A 21,628-nucleotide genomic window follows, 5' to 3' on the forward strand; every position below is an offset into this window, starting at 1 on the left:
CAAAATCCCAGAGTGGCAAAGCCACAGACTCACCTCAATCAGGCTGAGGACTGATTTGCCTCAGATATTTCCCTTCTTCACTTTTCTCTTCATCACCATGAGGCTTATCCCTAAAGATTATTTAACACCTGTATAGCACTTACAGGCTCCCTCTTTACTCCTCTGTCAAACCTACTGTAAGAAATGCAGATTTTACACATTTTATTTACTTAGTAACAAGCATAAAGCTTTACAACTAACCAAATCATTTTATAACAGTGGCATAACCTGTTTCATCTGACCTCTGTTAAGATTCAAGGCTCTGGGGCTGGTCTGGCAAGCTGTGCGGAGGCGCGCGACATTTGCTCTATTCTCTGTAGCTACCTCACTTCCATTAAATTTTCAGACCCTCAACCAAATATATCAAAGTCTTCACTGTGTAAACACTAATGAGCACTCATGTGTGTAAGCACATGTGAAATCTCTTTCAGTCAACCTGTAGCCTTCTTAAAATGTCATTAGGAGACCTAATGGGGTGGGGTGAGGGGGGAGCCAGGAGATGTTCAGATATTGTGATTTGAATATTTTCAAATGAGACAATGTCAGAAAGTTGAGTTACTGTTTCTGTTGAAATTGAAAAAATTGTTAGTGGCACTGAGTGTTAAAATGGCATCGAATCTAAGATATACTAATGTCTATAGGCAGAAAAAAACATTTCTATACATATAAAATGAGAATGGGGACTTCCCTGGTGGCACAGTGGTTAAGAATCCACCTGCCAATGCAGTGGACACGGGCTCGAGCCCTGGTCTGGGAAGATCACACATGCCACGGAGCAACTAAGCCCGTGCACCACAACTACTGAGCCTGCACTCTAGAACTCGCGAGCCACAACTATTGAGCCCGTGTGCCACAACTACTGAAGCCCAGGCGCCTATAGCCCATGCTCCGCAACAAGAGAAGTCACCACAATAAGAAGCCCACGTGCCACAACAAAGAGTAGCCCCCTCTCGCCGCAACTAGAGAAAGACCATGCACAGCAATGAAAACCCAACACAGCCTAAAATAAATAAATAAATAAATAAATAAATAAATAAATAAATTTATTAAAAGAAAAAAAAAATGAGAATGGTATTGGTCATCTACCAGAACATCAGATGGTGTATTTGGACTTCTATCTCCAAACAAGTCCAGTTTATTTCAAACATTAAGGAACAAACTTCTGGCAGAACACTAACAAGCTGACTTAAATAAACTGCTCCATTTCAACGTATCTACCAGACAGTTGTTGACAAAAGACTCGTTTATGTATTGACGCCTATTAAATAAGATATATTCTATGAACATACCAAAAGGTAGTATAAACAGGTAATGTATGAGACATAGACACTTTGTCTTCAGTATACCGTACAAATAATATTGAATTTATTCAACTACTTGAAGTAATTTGTTGTACATAGTTTTAGCTACTTACATGAAATATTTAAAATGTTAAAAAATCTAAATATTATCATTAAAATTTCCCACAAAGATCTCAGCTCAGCAAGTAGGTCACAGAAGCTGTGCTCAGTCCATTTCACAGTTCTTGGCTCCAGGCCACAGGACAGGATGGCTCTGAGTGCACATGGTGAAGGCACGCCCCAGGTACGTTCTCTCAAACTACAGTCAGTTTATGAGGAAGAATCACGCTCCACACTCCACAGCCACAATTTACTTGCCGCTACCAAATGGAGTGCGGTCCTGCGGTGAGACTCCTGCCCCACAGCACAGAACAAATGGGACAGGAATAATCTTCAGCCAGAGACAGCTGCCCTGAATTGTTTTAGTCGGCTGTCTTTCCTGCTTAACTATTTGAGGAGGGTTATTCCCTGTAGCTTTACATAAGACCTGTCCCTATTCTTTAAGTAGGACAATTTTACTCCATGTAAAGTAAAAATTGAATTATGTTTCATAATAAACACCTCATCGTCCCCATATAGAGTGCATGGCTGTGTTTGTATTCCTCATCCAGGTTTAAAAAAATTGATGGTGTTAATTAAGTAAAGACAAGACGCAGATTAGTTTCCATTTTTATTAAAGCTGTGTTTTTTCTAAGTAATATATTACACTTAAAGTTAAATACCATAAATATAGTTCTTAAATCTATTTTATTTATTAAAAATGTAAACAAAAAGAAAATAATTCACCACTCCCTCCCCAACCCTGACTAAATGTATCAAAAAAAAAAAAAAGGTCATCCTTTCAGGTAAGTTCTTTCTTCAGAACGAGTAGCACAGACTTTATTAAAATATGTTAGTCCTCTTGGGCTGCAGGGACATGGCACGGATGACTGGTGCCAACTGTGAAACAGGTCTGTGGGGCTGTGACTGAAGTCCACCTCCTCCTGCCAGGACTACTCAAATGCCCGCAGAAACGGGCTCTTCTCTCACCATTCAGTGTCCAACGACAAGGACAGCGCTAAGGCACTGAGCACAGGACACTGTGATGAACATGGTGTGTAAGCTGGCATACTCCAGGAAGTGGGTCAGAGCCAGCAGTGACCTAGCAATTCTGCATGAATTAGTCATGCAGAATATTAGAATATTCTGAATATTCATGAACATTAGTCACAGAATATTAGAGCTGGAAAGATTCTGAGAAAGCATCTAGTCATTTTACAGATGGTCTCAATCAGTGAGTCTTCTAATACTGAAGAGAATATTGATAAAATTTTATGGAATACTCTGGTATACTTATTTATGTATCTTCCTAAAACTATTTAAACTTCATTAATGTTTCACTTTCAAATACTGATAAACTCTAAACCAACATATTAGGCTGAAACTAATTTTAAGCATAATTTATAACATTTTTAGAATGCCTAGTTGATCTTAACAAAAATAAGTATCCTTAAGAAATAAGTAAGGGAAAAGGATGTTTTTCAGGAGAATACAGAGGGATCTACATTAAGACTACCTAACTGCTTTCCAGTTTCTTTAAAGCTATCAGCTCAAGTCTAGTGACAAGGCTTTTGCTTCCTTCCTGTAAATTCTGTTCTTGAAAACCTGAGAGACAAATTCACTTGTTAATTTTGACATTGGCGGGGGGAGGAGGAAGGGTGAGCTGTGACAAAGCGAGAGAGAGGCATGGACATATATACACTACCAAATGTAAGGTAGATAGCTAGTGGGAAGCAGCCACATAGCACAGGGAGATCAGCTCGGTGCTTTGTGACCACCTGGAGGGGTGGGATAGGGAGGGTGGGAGGGAGGGAGGCGCAAGAGGGAAGAGATATGGGAACATATGTATATGTATAACTGATTCACTTTTTTATAAAGCAGAAACTAACACACCATTGTAAAGCCAGAGAGATGTAAAAAAAAATAAAATTGATATATTATTTAAATTGAAAAAAATACTATCAAAATGAAACTAAGTCTGAACTGAAAACTGAGGTAGTCAGTTTTTATAAGGACTTGACCCTTTTGAGTCAGAAAGGGACTTCAGTCTACTATCCTCAAATCAGCTATCCCCATTCCCCTTCCCTGCCCCACCTCACTCCCACCATGGCTGCAGTCTGCATGGTCTCTTTCTCAGTGAACTGGTTTTGTGAACATAAAGAGCATTACCTGCCACAGGATATTGAAATTGAGGTCATCTCAAGTTCTTCAGTTCAAAACTTAATTCTAGCCTGCTAATTCTGCATTGAAATTTCAGATTTTAAAAATCCTTCTTTTTAGAAATTTAGAATTTTATCAGTGGTCTTCTAAATCTTCACTGAGTATACTATGCAGAATCAGTGATAAGCAACCACTTTCAAGACTTGTTGAAGAGGAAGGAAGACACCAGCACTGTTAGTTACCCTCAAAAACTCAAGATTTCTTAACACCATACTTTACCAGGTTCTACGTTTGTGCAGAGAAAACACTGGGCTACCAGATTCCAAGCTTAACAAATATATATATAGAAAAAATGTCATCTATAATATTTTCTTCAGAAAGTCATTAGTGCAAATATAATTATATCAATAAAAAGTAAAGCAAAAATATATTTCAAGTATAAAAAGCACCATGCTCAGAAACAATACTACCTAAATGGCATTACTGCACAACAGTCAAAATATAATTGAACCTATCACTGTGAGTCTCAAATATATTATGAATCCATATTATTTTTGGTGAAATTCTTTGTACAACTTTGCAGGATGATTCATAATCACATTGGGTATATAAGTTTAGATTTTTATAACTTTCTTTAAAAATATACTCTACATTTTTCTCTGACTTTTCATGATTTAAAGTATGCAGAACGTAGGCAGAAACACCATTGGTATTAGATTTTCTTCAGCTGAGGCTGGCTATGCTAGAGACCCCCAGCTTTTCACAATGACAAATACCTCCAATTTAAAATTGTAGGCAAATAAGTATTTTAAATGTATGCATTTTTTTTAAAAAAAGGTGACTTTCCTCTATGCTGGAGTTGCTGTTTGGCTCCAGTGCCAAACAATAAGTTGGAATTACTCCTTAGTAATTATGCTGTTTGTTCACTTAGCAGTTTCTTAAACTGAGTGCTCAATAACTGTATGCTGAATTAAAGGGCCAACCAGTGAATGAATGAATGCATGTCCAAGGGCTATGTTTCTAATGCCACAGGACTTCATTAGCTTTAGAGAGAAAAACTGGGCATCATTCATCATTAAAGATTTTCAAATTGGGTTTACTAAGTAGGGTTGGTCAGCTCTAGTACAAGAGCAGAATTGCCTCTGGGGACCAGAATCTATGGGTGACAGAAAGAGTGTCAAATACAAGAGGTAAAAGACATTACCTCCTTTTAAAGCAAAGGCAACCTTCTGACTTCTGTGGACTAAGCCATACCCTGTGTGGTAAAGGGGACCCTATTGGATAGGCCCTACAACCAAACCTACACTTTGCTATAAACAATTCAGACCATCTTGTTTTGACTTATATCTTTTCTTCTTACACATAAAATAATTTTCAGATAGTCAAATTCTTCTGTAACAACTCCTAAGCCCACTTGAAAATAACTGCATACCTGTCTATACCAGAATTTCTTTTTATCTTCATTGGTCAAAAAGGAAAGTTCTATTTTTGTTGGATTGCAGTTGTCATAACTATTATCTGAAAAACATACAATTAGGTTTTCTTTTATTTGCATGTCTTCAATGTTTTCACAGGGCAGAGTATTTTTCTCTCTCTGCTTCCCAGTTTTTCAAGTCATTATTAAACTAATGGAGAATACAGCTGGAAGCTACTCTCTGAAGATCAATTAGTACAGATACAGCTACCAACACCTAATGGTTCAGCAGGAAACTGCCACACAGCTGGTTTGAAAAGGCTAGCATGGTTAAATCATAAGATTTAGCAAAACATAATTTTTAAAAAAAACAATGAGAACAATGATTTAGGTGTACCATATACAGTCATTAAATTCAAAATAGGTATAATAGTGATGTAGAAATCCCAATTCAAGTTATTTTCTGTAAGTCAAAGGACAATTTATACTTTTGAGGACAGGGTCCACAACTTATAACCTTGCAATGATTAGCTGTTCTTTAAATTATTGCACCAGTGATGAACTTTCCCATTGTTTTAGGTTAATGAAGATGCTGAGGTATGTAATAACTGAATTTTTCACCTATTATCCCATTTTCAAAGGAAAACTTCAAGAAGAGTATTTATCCTGAAAAATAAAGAGACTTGGTGATTTGGAATTCCTCCTCCTTCTCCAAACTTTGAGGCTGTTGGGTTGCTGATGAGGAGTGATTGCTGTGAAGCTCTGCTTCAAGATCTGATTATGGTCAACACTTCCAAGCCAAAGTCAGGAATGCCACTTCTGCCATCTGCATAGGCTGGCACTCGCCCAGATTTTGTGCTTTGTTCAGAGGAACATGACACAAAGGAATGTCTTCAGAATTCACTTTTCCATTCCTAATGCCATACGCACAGAAGAAATCCAGCCAGCAGAGGAAACAGATTGCCTAGCAGAAGCCAAAGGGTAACCACTGGGCTAGAGGAACAGGAACAGAGATCTAGGGTTGAAAACAAAAAATTGACTTTCCACAGACATTTTTGGAAAAAATTATACCAACTAAAATGTTGACAGATGAGTAGAGGTAATTATTAAAAGGTGAAGAAGGACTACCTTGAAGAGTAGAATCAAGAGTGACTTCCTGAAATCCATATATGCAAAGTCTTTTTTTATATTTATAGAAAAAGAACAAAATATTTATGTAGGAGAAAAGAAGATGTACCTACCATATCAAGGTTCAAAATCAGCACCCAAGAAAAGACAGGGTAGTATCCTGGCAAAGCTAAAGATGCTACACAGGAAAGTAAATGAAATTCTTGGCTATTCTGACATGGGATGCTGGACTCTCTTCTATTCTACCTTGTCCCTTCTAAGTAGGGTGACCCTATAATTTATCATCCCATATCAGGACATTTTGAGATAAGCGTTGAAATAAATTTCTAGTCTCAAGATGGAGCCTCTCCTGCCCATGGCGCCAAAACAGCAAATTAAAACTTAGATAACTTTCATGTTTGTGTAAATGCTCCACTTGACCAGAACCACAGAATATCCAATCAGCCAATCTCCAACCACCGAGCCAGGGTGGGCTCTATACTTATTTCTTTGTTCCTTGATCTTTCTAAATAAGGTTAGATACTTAACCCCGGCCCATCAACCTAAGCTGAGTACTTCTTCCTTGTTTCCTGCTTGTAGCCCTTTTCCCTTATTTTACAGTTCTCTGGACTCCTGAGAGTAGAGACTGCCTGTGTGAAATAAAATTTGCTTTGATCAACTAAATTGTTCTCTTTGATAATTTTAACACAAGGGAATTATTAGTAATCATACCAGGACAATAGGCACGTGGACTGTCCCAGGCAAAACAGGACATACGTTCCCCAATCTCTAAATATCTACCCATCTATCCATATCACCCCAGGCTTGATTTGGAAACAGCAGAAGATTCTATGAGTTTTGGGCAGTAGGAGTATATTTTAATTTATCTAAGAGTTGTTCTAACAGCTAAAACTATTTCCCCCAAACAATTCTCAGAATAGAGTACATTTTTTAGCAGTCAAGAGACCAGGTCAACCTGACTTTATTTCAGGATGAGTTGTCCTTTCTACTATTTTGACCAATAAAGAACCAAGCAAGCTTCAAGTCTGACTTGCTTAAAAGGTAAGAAAAAAAGGACTGGTTTTTCAGCTATAGAATTAATAAAATGATAATGTTAAGGCACTGGAGCTTGTTCTTCTGAGAACTATACAGTGTGGAATAAGTATTTTAAAAAACTATTTCACTGTATGTAATACAAGTAAACCATGGAGAACTTATATTCTTCCCCAATGGAACCAGCTGGCAATCGTTAAATGTTAGAAAAATCAATCCTTCTCAAAGTATGGTACCTGAGTCAACAACATCAGCATCACCTGGGAACTTCTCAGGCTCCAACCCAGATCTTCTGAATCAGAAACTCTGGGGGTGAGTCGTAGCAATCTGTGTTTTAACATGATTCTGATGCATGCTAAAGTTTGAGAACTTCTGAGCTCGAGCTGCAATGTCCAATATGGCAGCCATTAGCTATAAGTGCTATTTAAATTGAAATTAACCAAAATGAGATGAAATATTTAGCTCCTCCATCACAGTAGCCACATTTCACATGTTTAATAGTCACATGTGGCTAATGACTATTGTTTGGGACAGCACAGATTATAGAACATTTCCATCACCCCAGAAAGGTCTACTGGATAAGTTCTGGCTAATGACTATTGTATGGGACAGCACAGATTACAGAACATTTCCATCACCCCAGAAAGGTCTACTGGATAAGTTCTGGCCTACAACATCAGGTAGAGTGGTCTTGGCTGGAATAAGAAATAGACCCTGGAATCACTAATAACACAGGCATATCCCTTTATCTCCCGATTCTCAATTTGGCACAAAGGAAATAGGAGGAGAACTGAACTAACTGTTGTTTATCTACTGTTGGTACTAACATTTAACAAGCTATTAAAATATTAATGGCCGCTCTGGAACATTTGTTGTCCTTCAAAAACACTGCACTTTCTGTGACAGTGCTCTTTAAAAAGGAAAGATACAAAGAGCGTGTTTCAAAATGAATCAGAGACTATCAGATCTCGGTTTTGATCTGAACCTCATTAGCCGTGACAGTGAATATATCACTTAATCTCTTTATACCTTAGTTTTCTCATGTGTAAAATCATAATTCCTACCTCATTAGGTTTTGTGATGATTAAATACAATGATATAGACATAAAGCACTCAGCAAAGTGTCTAGCATTTAATAAATAGAAACAAAACAACCTCCAAAATCTGAAGAGATCAGAAAATTTAGAAATAAATCTTTCATATTCACTAGTGGAAACTATGCCTAAAAGGTATCTATTCCTTTTTTTTTTTTCTAAAAGTCATCTATTCTTGTAATATTTTATACATTTTTCAAAACTGTGGTGGTGATTCGGAGGTTACAATCCTTTTTTGAGCATGCTTCCTCATAGAACTGGTTAACAGGGGAAGAAATCACAACATAGTACCACAGTATCAGAAGGGTGACTACAAAGAGGGAGCTGGATAAGAAGTCAAGTCTAGGGCGCAGGTTGGTGGAGGGGGTGGGGTCATTTGCAATCTCTACTCCCCACCTCCTTTCAACAGGTTCACTTGTCTTTGCCATGCTCCAAGGACAGGAACTAATCACTTCACAGGTCCTTGAACTAGTCTGGCTTTCTCCTCATTTCTACACGTTTTACTGTACTCCTAAGATTCTTACCCCTGAACCAGCTGGAGTAACTCTCTCTTTAACTCAACTCTAACTGCTAATGGCTCAATCAATGCTCATCTCTTGGACACTGAAATGATGATATTTCTTATAGTTAACTCTGAGATTAGGCCTGAGCATGGGAACTCCATCAGAACCACCTATTTGTAGACTAGCAGCCCTTTAATTCTAGCCAAAGCAATTTAACAATAACAAAATCAAGTCATCCTATCACTTCATATGAAAGTTGACTAAGAATATTTAACACTACATTTATCATATACCGTATCAAAAGGACCTGAGATCTTTTAATTCATTGTGCATTACTATTATAACTGCAGAAAACTCAGCTGGCTCACAGGAGTTAAGTGAAAAGAGTTAACACAGCAGGCCTGAGATGGCCATCATTTGAAAGTCCTGTTTGCAAGGACAGCCTTTAGCTGGTGTCTGGGAAGTGGTTTCTTCCAGACTTCACCCACTGTCCCCTTTCCCTTTGCTGATTCTGCTTTGTATCTTTTTGCTTTAACAAAGCTTAGCCGTAAGTACAACTAGAGGCTGAGTCCTTTGAGTCCTAGAGAGTCATGAAATCTGGGGGTGGTCTTAGGCACCCCTAACACAAGTATTAATCTCCCCAAATTCACCCTCTACTTATAGCCCATGTCTTGATAAAGGCCCCAGAATGTGGGAAAGAAAGGGAATTAAATTTTAGAGGTGAAGAAACTTTGAGCTATAAAGTGAACGTAGCCCTTTGTTTTCAACCAGACCATGGAGCAAGCAAAGGGCTATACAGTTCCATTTAAAAAATACCTCCAGTTGAGAAAATGAAACATGGCCTATTCCAAAATATCAAACTGTCATAAAATCTCATAGGTCATTTAATTAAAATATCATAGACCATAGGTCAAAGCTTTCATTGAGAGTTCATGAGTTCTGCTTTTAAAACTCTTAGAAATGGGTCATCAGCCTCAGTTTGCACATCTTCATCAACAGGGAATGCACTCTTCTCAAGAGAGTCCCTTCTATTCCTCTCCTGGTTCTAAAGGATTTTACTGGAATCTGTCTCCCTACAACTTTAATTCATTGTTCTCAGTCCTACTCTCTGGAGTCTCACAGAATGAGTAATATATCTCTCAGTGAAAACCACTGTCTTTGCCAGCCTGTCTTTCTATCTCACTGCGTATATTTGCATCTCCCTGCACCTTTCTCTTCTTTGTGGGCATGTCAATCCCTTCTTTGAGCATCTTTTCCAGTGACTTTCCCGCTCTTTCGCCTCACCTAGTTATAATATAACTAAAATATATTTAATTGCTTTTTGTATTCATGAACAGAATTTTTACTCTTACTTTCAAAATGAATGGCTGAAACATTAACTTTTTGTAACCTTCAATGAATGTTTTTGTGCAAGTCAGAGGTTCTTCACATATCGAAAGTTTCCTCACCCTCACTCTTACTGAAGAGAGGTGTCAAGTCTACCTACCTTCAATTTCTAACCATGGAGGGAAGGCGATCTTCCCATAAAACTGCAATTAGAAGAGAAGACGCGCAACCTATTTTAGAGCTTCCTTGCAGGGCATTTTCAACATCTTGTAAGAAAAGTCCTTCTCTGTACTCCAACCACAGAGACTACTCACCTAGGGGTAGAGCTCGGGTCAAGTTAGTAGTTGGAGGATCTGTTTCTGGGGGACAGAGCTCACAGAAGTCCCAACATGATGGGCAGAGCAAGTTTCCATCGTGAATCCAGCCATTCATCTGAATACTGACGGGGAGGACCTGCCCGGCCCGACTACACAAATATGAAGTATCCTGAACCCAAACCTTCAGACCTTGTGGAGAACAAGAAACCTTCAAAATGTGAAAAAAAAAAAAATCAGATCAGTAAGATTCTAGTATGTGAGCCTTCTCCCTCAACTGTAGGAAAATATGGCAGAATTTACTAAAAATGCTGGCTATAAAAGACAATTTGGAATGTGGGCCTCATTTAATTTCATATAAAGAGGGTTAAATTATTCATGTTCTAAAAGAATTTCACTCTGTGGTAGTAGTAGTTCTTAGACTTTTTGTCTAGAACCTTTTAAAAAATCTAATGAAAGCTACGGACACTTCCTGAAAAAAACAAGGTAACATACAGCTTTACATACAATTTGGATTCACAGACCCCTGAAGCCAAGTTATCAATAATAACATTTCTGTAGATTCTAGTATCCTCCTATAATTCAGGTTAAATGTCTGTCAAAGAGCCATGAATCATGTCACTTTTTCTACAAGTTGCTAAATTTTGTAACTCAAATTTTTTTAGTTGTTTTAAATTATAAAAATAGGGCTTCCCTGGTGGTGCAGTGGTTAAGAATCCGCCTGCTGATGCAGGGGACACAGGTTCGAGTTGTGGTCCGGGAAGATCCCACATGCCGCACCCAACTAAGTGCGTCCAACTAAGCCTGCGTGCCGCAACTACTGAGCCTGCGCTCTAGAGCCTGCGAGCCACAACTACTGAAGCCTGTGTGCCTAGAGTCCATGCTCCGCAACAAGAGAAGCCACCACAATGAGAAGCCCGCACACCGCAACGAAGAGTAGCCCCCGCTCTCCGCAACTAGAAAAAGCCCATGCATAGCAACGAAGACCCAACGCAGCCAAAAATAAATAAAATCAATTATAAAAACAATATATGCTCATTGTAAAAAAAAAAAAAGCACACTGTATAGAAATGACATAGTAAAAGTTTGTTATTCATTATCCCTATCCCAGATCCTCTGCTCAGAGATGAAAATGGTCACAGTGATTTTATACAACTGGTAACATCTTTAAAAGCAGGATTCATATCTCATATACAAGGGGTAACTAATGAAATCAATTTTAAAAAACAAACATATTAAAGTTAACTTTAAGAAAATTTATAATGACTGTGTTGTCTTCAAAGTTGTTTTTTTAAAATAAATTTTATTTATTTATTTATTTATTCATTCATTCATTCTGGCTGAGTTGGGTCCTCGCTGCTGCGCACGGGCTTTCTCTAGTTGCTGAGAATGGGGGCCACTCCTCATCGCAGTGCACAGGCGTCTCATTGTAGTAGCCGCTCCCATTGTGGAACACAGGCTCTAGGTGTGCAGGCCTCAGTAGCTGTGGCATGCGGGCTCAGCAGTTCTGGCTTGTGGGCTCCAGAGTGCAAGCTCAGCAGCTGTGGCGCACAGGCTTAGCCACTCGGTGGCATGTGGGATCCTCCCAGACCAGGGCTTGAACTCTCATCCCTTGCATTGGCAGGTGGACTCCCAACCACTGTGCCACCAGGGAAGCCCTCAAAGTTGTTTTCTAAAAAGACTTTACATTATGCTACTTCACCTTAAATATTTCTGGATCTTCTCTCCTGGAACTATCTTCAAAGAAAGTGCATGGTTCTGAGTATGTTTGATGGTGGCAAATTTTTACTTTGCAAGTAGATGTAAATTTTGGAAATACCCAAAACTTGCCCAGATCCAAGTCTGGTAAAGGCAGTTGACTAAACTGATTAAGACTAGGTCAACATAGGTATGATGTAAAATACTGAAATTGACTTCTTAGAAGGCTATTAAACTATCTCTAAAAGCAATTTAAAAAGGAGTTCCAAAAGTGTTTTTCAACAATGGAGTCATTTTAAAAACAACTCTTTTCATCAATTAAGTTTAAATATAACATTCATTTGGAAATTTAAGTTATGATAAGCTATCAAGAAAATAAACAACAAAGTGTAAACTCTTCTATAAGTCTGTCATTCAATGACCCACACCCAGTAAGTATCACCACAGCTGCAATGCAATGTAATCATTCTTTTAAGTGAGACTAGACTGAGTATTGTGCTTGGTGCTGAAAAGGATACCAAAGAAGTCCATGACACAGTGCCTGACCTCTAGCAGCTTTAATTGAGGAGAGAAGGGTAGGATATACAAATTTCCCCCCAAAATTAACAGTGTCAGACTGTTTTATGATAAAGATGTAATAAGAGGCAATAAGAAAAAGAACAACAAAGATTAGAAAGTTTCATGGAATAAAGCATTTATATTCTAAAGATGTGCACAGGGCTTGCATCACAGTGAGGGAGACATGTTGTGAGCTGGTGGGCTGTGTCAGAGTCCAAGTGGGTGAGGAGAGTAACCGCATAGGGGTGGATGAAGATGGAAAGGATGTGAACAGAACAAATAATAAGCATATTAAGGACAAAGAGAACCAGATTTCTCACTGCTTGAAAGAAGAGTTACAAATATGGGAAGGGAGAAAACTAAAATGAATTATTCGGTGTTAAACTGGAATCAAAGATACTGGTACAAACTCGTGGTTATATATATGCACATGTATGAGTATATATAAAATTACATACACACATATATTTCCTAGCTCTGTTCACCAAGAAGGCCTGGGGAGCAGCTGTATCCCAACAGCAATGAACAATACATCTAGCACCCAGACTTTTTTTTTTTTTTTGCAATACGCGGGCCTCTCACTGTTGTGGCCTCTCCTGTTGTGGAGCACACGCTCCGGACACGCAGGCTCAGCGGCCATGGCTCACGGGCCCAGCCGCTCCGTGGTATATGGGATATTCCCGGATCGGGGCACAAACCCGTGTCCTCTGCATTGGCAGGTGGACTCTCAACCACTGCACCACCAGGGAAGCTCCCCAGACTTTATTTTTTTATCTTTTAAATAAATTTATTTATTTATTTTTGGCTGCGTTGGGTCTTTGTTGCTGTGCACAGGCTGTCTCTAGATGCGGCAGGCGGGGGCTACTCTTTGTTGTGTTGCTTGGGCTTCTCGTTGAGGTGGGTTCTCTTGTTGCAGAGCACGGGACCTAGGTGTGTGGGCTTCAGTAGTTGTGGCATGCAGGCTCAGCAGTTGTGGCTCGCGGGCTCTAGAGCACAGGCTCAGTAGTTGTGGCACAGGGGCTCAGTGGCTCTGCAGCATGTGGGTCTTCCCGGACCACGGCTCAAACCCCTGTCCCCTGCATTGGCAGGTGGATTCTTAACCACTGGGCCACCAGGGAAGTCCCTAGCACCCAGACTTTAGTCTCTAAATACCTCACTCCACTAAAAGAAACAAGAGCTCCTTGGAGAAATGATTAATTCCAGGGCTGTGGCAAAGAAACTGAAGATGAGCCTAGAATATCTTGTGCTAGAAAGCAAGGAAATAGTTAAAAAGATAGGACAGCCAAAAGGACACAGGAACCAACCTGAAGGGCTCCCTCCCTTTGGCTAAATCTGGGGCAACTTAAATATCCAAATAAATAATGATAGTAATGGTAATACCCACTGAATAAAATGCAATCTGTGAGTCAATACAGATTTAAATGCATAAATTAATAAAATGAAGGTATGATAATAAATAAGTTATTGATATAGTACTTTTCCCCCCAAATACTTATTAATTAAAAAGGGAATTAATTAAAAGAGAAAAACAGTAACTTGACAGTGGAGAAGCCTGGTAGATACCAGCAAGTTAACATGACCAGCAAAGGGACAAATCAAAGAGTGCACCACCAGGGACTTCCCTGGTGGTCCAGGGGTTAAGAATTGTCTTGCAATGCAGAGGATGCTGGTTTGATCCCTAGCTGGGGAACTGGGATCCCACATGCCATGGGGCAACTAAGCCCGTGCACCACAATTAGAGAGCCCACGTGCTGCAACTAATGAGTCCGCACACCACAACTAGAGAGAAGCCCGTGCACTGCAACGAAAGGTCCTGCGTGCCACAACTAAGACCTGATGCAGCCAAAATAATATTAAAAAAAAAAAAGTGTACCACCAAAAAAACACAAGCATCACTTCTGTGATATTACTGCCCAAAACATATTACATGAATTTAATCATGAGGCAACATCAGGCAAACCCAAATGGAGACACATCATAGATAAGAACTGGCTTGTTATCTTTAAAAGTGTGAAGGTTATGAAAGTCAAGAAAAGACTGAGGAACTGTTCCAGATTGAAGGAGACCAGAGATGTGACAACTACTCAATATGTGATATCAGTGCAGATCCTATTACTACACGGACATTATTGGGACAATTGGCAAAACTTGAACGGGGTCCAAGAATTAGATGTATCAGTGTTATTTCCTGATTTTTTTGGTAGTACTGTGGTCATATAGGAGGATGTCCTTGTTTATAAGGAATACACATTAAAGTATTTAGGGGTGAAGGGGCAGACTATCAGCAATTTGCACTTAAATGACCAATATTTTTGTACCATTCTTGCAACTTCTCTGTCAAAATAAGTAAAACAAAGAACAGAAAACAAAACAGCTAATCCAAATGCTAATTGTTTGGAAATCATGCACATTTTCCCATATAAATGGTTGTGAGTATTAAATTAAAAAAATTAACCGACAACGCTAGGTACTACAGGGAAGCCAAGTACATTCAGTCTTTGTAGATGGTATTACAAATCTATGTAATCCCTTTGTGGTGGTGGTGGTGGTGTAGAGAAGACATTAAAACAGGCTGAAAAGGTTATCCTCCTATTATAGTTCACACTGTTCCAGCTTTATCCCCTTTATCCTAATAAAAAGGTAAAGCATGTAAATATACTTACAAAAGCATTTTTATATAGTGAAAAGTGAAAATTAATTCAATATCTCACAGGAAAATGACTTCCCTAATTATGATACTTTAAAATGATGCAATGTTCTACAGCTATGAAGAACAGTAAGTATTATTATTGGGAGAACTTGGAAAAGGTATCTTGGTCTGTATAAAAAGTACTAAGTCACTAAAACAAAATTATGTATTCTGATTACAACTAGATCAAAACTATGTATTTAAGCAATACATAATCTTTAATAGGATGAATTCATCAGAAAATGGTTGCTGGATTATAGTTGTCAGATTATAGGATTATAGCTGGAAAGTATTTTTAATTGTCTTTTATAAGGTTTCAAAGGTAATTTTACATGAATTGTATGGTGTGAGTTATACCTCAATAAAGCAGTTACCAAAAAAAAGAGTTAATTTTAAAGAAACTTTAAAAATAATAAGTTAAATTGTTAGCTACATTAGTCCATTTAACTCTTGTAGGTGAAATGGCACAACAAATTCTTATGTTTGAGTTTTCAGGATCACACTCTCTTCCCTGATGTCCGTTAGTAGGGTATGGAATATTCATTAGGTTTGATGCTCCTAAGTTACAGAATGCCTGTATCTCAGTAAGTTCTACGGTGATGCAGTCATTTAATATCAGACATGCAAATAATAAATTAAGAAAATAGTAGTTTGCTCTCTTTGGACTTCTCATTTCAAAGGAAAAAAATCTACTATTAATCAGTAGTTGATTTATTAATTCTTAAATACATGCTTTCTTCAGATTTTACAAAATAAATTATAGCTTTTTTTCCATTACAAATTAGTTTCAAAGAACAAAATTACAGAACTTCCCTGGTGGCACAGTGGTTAAGAATCTGCCTGCAATGCAGGGGACACGGGTTTGATCCCTGGTCCGGGAAGATCCCACATGCTGCGGAGCAACTAAGCCTGTGCACCACAACTACTGAGCCTGTGCTCTAGAGCCCGTGAGCTACAACTACTGAGCCTGTGTGTCACAACTACTGAAGCCCACTTTGCAACAAGGAGAAGCCACCGCAATAAGAAGCCCACGCGCAGCAGCGAAGATCCAACGCAACCAAAAATAAATAAATAAATATTTAAAAAAGAACAAAATTACATGTTTCCTAATATTTCCTTAGGATCTATGCCCAGAGGCAAAATTGTTATAAAAGTTGCTGATATACAGCAACTATATATACTTTTTAAACAGAGAAGGGCAATTTCTCTCAAAGAAATGACAATATTTTGACAAAACACAAATATACAAACTAATATTTACAATGAATAAGTTAAAGTATTAATAAGTAGAAATAAAAGATATAAAATGTATTTGAAAATATAAAAACCATATAATGAGATACAATTATGTAATATTTGGTACTGTTATTAACAATCATATGGTTTACCTGATAGCATCCACTCCCCCAGTCCGGGTAACTCAGCTTCCTTTCACACTTTTCCATGACAAATGCTGATTTCTGAATTAGACAAACTGAATGAGGTCCATACTTTTCAGCACCATAGTTTTTAAAAAGGTCTGAAGCAAATCAGAAAAGTTTTCTTTATTAAAAATTGACTTTGGGCTCAAAGAATAAGAAATTGAAGTATTCCACTCTTATAATTAAAAGTTGCTTTAAAAATAAAACATGTTTCATGGAAATTTTCAATTAAAAAAAATCAAGACAGAGGGTTCCAAACTCAAACTGGATTCTCAATAAAGCAATTAGTAGGATAATTATTATATCAGAAACAAGAGATAAAATTGGGCCTAAAGCAACTAAGTTAAATATATAGAGGAAATGGCACTAAGAGTCACCTTCAATGGTGTCCTAAATAGGAGTCACTTCCCAAGTGACCCAGATAGGATGAGGCCAAGTGATTTATATAATGAAGATTTTTTTTGAGTGCTGCAACTTTTGCAAGACGTTCTTGTAGTTTCAACTTATGCCATCTCCTGGAAGTCAATAAATGACAGGTTGAGCTGGTCTTCTTAGACTAAGCACAAACCTGCAGAGGTATGGGGCAGACTAAATGACCCCTAACTAGCTAATGGACAAAGGAATGAAGTCCTTAAAGTCTAGAAATTAAAAAAAAAAAAAAAAAGCCTAGGAATAATTTTCTCTCTTTGCACTTAATACAAGTTTCACCTTTTGAAAGCAGAGTTCAATTAGCCCATTTTGAAATATTATAAAGATAAAAATTTTATGTCAGTTTAAAAAATCTTAATTGTATAAGCTAAGAAATAAAATGTAAAACAATAAAACAGAACTTTATATTTCTTTATGAATATTTCAAAGTCTTCAAAACACATAGTGATCATTGTCAAAAAAAAGAAAAGAGGGGTCAGGCCAACCCTCAGGCCAAATCCTGAGAAATACCTGTTTTTATAAAGAAATTTTTATTGGAACAGAGCTATACTCATTCACTTACATATTATCTGTTAACTGCTTTCACACTTAACAGCAGAGCTGAAAAGTTGCAACAGAGACTGCATGACCCATAAAGCCTAAAATATTTACTATCTTGCTTTTTATAATAAATATTTGCCAACTCCAGCTCTAAAACATTAAAATGTGGTATCTTTGGCAAACCCATAATTGACAAATATGTGCATTTCTTTTGCTGTAACATGCAACTGTTGCGTAGTTATGTCATTAGACATTTATTAAGTAGGTGTGATGGGAAAAAAATGACTGTACAAATCCAGTTACATCTGCCAGGTTTAAGAATAAAAGGAAAAAAATTATGGAAATTTTAATTTTAAATGATTTAGTCTGAAATAAAGTATGGAATGGGGGCGAGGAGGAAAGGACCAGGTTGAAAATTTTGATGACCACAGGCAGAAAAACTACTTATTGCTCTTGATTAACAAATCAGATGTGAGAACATTTTGTTTACAAAGGTGGTTAGTATGAGCTATAACTACTATTGCTGAATATCCAATTGCCATACTGTTTATTTCCTTGATGACCTGTTCATTTACTAAATGGGAATAAATAAGATGGCAATACTAGCCATGGGACAACAGTATTATTCTGATATCTGGAGAATGACACGTTATGTTTAAATTACATAAAATGCACATTCCTCAGGAGAGGAAAGAATAGGATACCTAATACGATTTAATAAAAAGAGTTCTGCATTGGAGGATCTTGCACTGACATCAATTAAACGTATTACTTAGTAGCTCTTCCCTCATCTGTGAAATTCGATAATATCTTCTCTATGTCTCTTGTCAGGTTTTTAGAAGAACAAAATGAAATGATAAAAGTGAAATTGTTTTGCAAATGAGAAGTGTCATGCAAATATAAGGTATTACTAAATGGTAGTGTGTGTACACCCATGTGCAAGTATATCTAATAGCTAACAATCCTTTCTATGTGTTGTAATTCTAAGCACTTACTGTATTAATTCATTTAATTCTCACAACTCTATGACAGGTATTATCCCTTTTGTACAGAGGAGAAAACTGAGGCACAGAGAAGTTACTTTGAACAGGTGGATAGCAGTGGAACCACAACATAAACTCAGACAATCTGGCTCCAGGGTCTGTATCCTTAACCACTATTTTGTATTGCTGATATATACTTTTAATATGTATATAACATTTAATTTCACTAAACTACTAACCTGGTTGATTTTCCAATACTCTACAATCTGAGCTGCGCTGATATTCACCACTTAAATGCCAACTGAATTCCTGACTGAAAGGGCAGTAGTCAGCAATTTCTACTGAACCACCATAATAAGGTAGATCTTCTGCAGGTACTCCACTGAGTTCATCAAAGTACTACAAAGAAAAAAATATTAGGAAGGCAGGAGAGTAAGAAACATTCTATATAATCAAAACAAAGCCCACAGGCAATTTATAGCAACCAATTAATGCTGTATAACACAAAGAAGATATTAATCTATTTTTTTCATACATAGTACAACACAAAGATAGTTAATATACTACCTGAGGGGTATTTTGAGGTTGTTGTAGTTTTTAGAAATAATCAAGCTAAGTAAATTAGTCTGTTTTTTATTAGATGACAAATTTGACTAATGTTTTAAAAGGATGAATAGGAAGAGTTTTAAGAGCTGACAAAACACAAAACTAATGCATAGAATTAAGATGTTTTAAATTTAATGTACTTCAAGTGTTTTTAGAATTAATTTATATGTTGTTTTGACAAACTTGAAAAACCATAAGAAAATGAATGAGATTATATATATAAAATACTTTGAACACCAAAGGAACAAGGTATCAGATAAATTTTAAAGATTTCACATTTTAAATTATATTACTAAGTGTAGAAATATATAGTTGCCATCTTCTGGTGTCTAAAGCACTCAGTGTGGTCATAAACATATGTAGGAAGCTCAAAATTTAGCAACAATCACTTTAAATTCACTTCTGAGATATCATTTCTGACTAATGGGTCCTTTGTCAATGGCAGGCAGAGCTGAGGCTTTTTTTAGAAATAGCCACTTCAACAAAAAACTTAAAGGTCAAATCAGAGATTCAGACTGGACACATGGGACCATTTCCTTCACCTTTCAGATCTCATTAGGCAAACTTTTCTAAAGCAGAACTTTCAAGTCTTTTAATTAACTGGACTACAGTACCTTAGTTACTCTATTTTATTTCCTTTTTAAAAAAATTTTTTATTTTATAATGGGTGTAGTTGATTAACAATGTTGTGTTAGTTTCAGGTGTACAGCAAAGTGATTCAGTTATACATGTATCTATTGTTTTTCAAATTCTTTTTCCATTTAGGTCATTACAGAGCATTCAGCAGAGTTCCCTGTGATATACAGTAGGTCTTTATTGGTTATCTATTTTAAATATATCAGTGTGTACATGTCAATCCCAAACTCCCAATCTATCCCTCCCCCTCCCCCTTCCCCCCTGGTAACCATAAGTTCATTCTCTTAAGTCTGTGAGTCTGTTTCTGTTTTGTAAATAAGTTTAGTTGTATCATTTTTTAAAGATTCCTCATATAAGTGATATATTTGTCTTCTTTGGTTAGTTTCTTTCTTTAAAGAACCTTGTTTTTGATATAAAGACGAAGACTTTGGAAATAATTAAAAAGAAAATACAAACAATTTATAAAAAAACAGATCAAAATAGGGACTTCCCCAGTGGTCTAGTGGTTAAGACTCCATGCTCCCAATGCAGGGGGCCCAAGTTCGAACCCTGGTCAGGGAACTAGATCCCACAAGCCACAACTAAGACCTGGTGCAGACAAATAAATAAATATATATATATATTTTTTAATAGATCAAAATAAATATTCTAAATGTCTCTTACCATTACTACAAGACATTGCTAGATATTAATTAATTGCTATCAATTAACACATTGGTTATAAAGAAATGGAAGAATTCTTCAGTTTTTTCTAACTTACAGAAAACAAATGGGGGCTTATAAATTGAAAAACTTAAGAGAATTCACTCTTCTAATTCAAAATGGAGACTTCTTTTTAAAAGGCTGATTCCTGAAACCGTGCCCCAAACAAGTGTTACCTGGTACTCCTGAGGTAAAGGTTTCGGAAACTTCTGCAAATTACACACTGCAACTGCTCTCTGGTCCTGTCTGCAAGTTAACTGCAATGGATTACTTCTGAGCGTGTTACAGTAAGGGCTCAGCATTTGTCTCCTGTATACAAAGGTAAAACACCATGGTATCAAACTCTGAACAAGATATTATAAGTCTATTCTAGAGTTTGTCTTTTCCATTACAATTTCAATATGTTTTAATACCTTAAAACTAATTGCTAAACCAGCTGTAAGTTATAAACTTACTTTTCAAAGCACAAAGGAAATGCTTAATGTAGGTGTGAGGATTAATGCTAGATATATGACTATTTCACTGTTACTAAATAAGGTCCTATTTATCTCTTTCTCCACTTTTGCCATAAAATGGAGTCCCAAGGCCCCTAACCAGTCTCCCTTCTTCTCTCTACCTTTCAGAGTCTTCTTACATTTGTTTTATTTATAATGTCTAAGGGTTTTAGTTGTACTTAGAAGGAGGAATAGGAAAGAGTACATCTACATCTTCCCAGAAATGGAAGTAGGACTTGTATTTTTATATTATTTTTAAAAAAAGGTTTCCCGGGGGAGTTCCCTGGCGGCCTAGTGGTTAGGATTCTGGGTTTTCACTGCCATGGTCCGGGTTCAATCCCTGGTCGGGGAACTGAGATCCTGCAAGCTGCACATGGCACCATAAAAAAATTCCCCAGGTGATTGTGATGCATTCAGACTAAGGAACTATGTTGGGGAATAATATGATGTTATATCCCGCAGGCTTGCAAGCCTGGTAGATGC

At 37.2% G+C, this 21,628-nt stretch overlaps 1 protein-coding gene across 1 annotated transcript in view; it reads right to left on the bottom strand.

Moving 5' to 3' along the window:
• Nucleotides 1-5,398: 5,398 nt before the first annotated feature.
• The window catches only part of LMLN (leishmanolysin like peptidase), a 78,807-nt gene continuing 62,577 nt past the window's right edge, over nucleotides 5,399-21,628 (bottom strand). The window contains exons 13-17 of the mRNA XM_029213590.1: nucleotides 20,828-20,960; nucleotides 18,947-19,106; nucleotides 16,723-16,853; nucleotides 10,390-10,600; nucleotides 5,399-6,007 (exon numbers count right to left, since the gene is read on the bottom strand). Of these exons, the coding sequence (XP_029069423.1) occupies nucleotides 5,907-6,007; nucleotides 10,390-10,600; nucleotides 16,723-16,853; nucleotides 18,947-19,106; nucleotides 20,828-20,960 (736 nt within the window). The 3' untranslated portion in view covers nucleotides 5,399-5,906. The remainder of the gene's footprint in view (nucleotides 6,008-10,389; nucleotides 10,601-16,722; nucleotides 16,854-18,946; nucleotides 19,107-20,827; nucleotides 20,961-21,628) is intronic.

The sequence above is a fragment of the Monodon monoceros genome, unplaced genomic scaffold (assembly GCF_005190385.1).
Source record: "Monodon monoceros isolate NGI ecotype Baffin Bay Population unplaced genomic scaffold, NGI_Narwhal_1 Super_Scaffold_11, whole genome shotgun sequence".
In the NCBI taxonomy this organism is placed as follows: Eukaryota; Metazoa; Chordata; class Mammalia; order Artiodactyla; family Monodontidae; genus Monodon; species Monodon monoceros.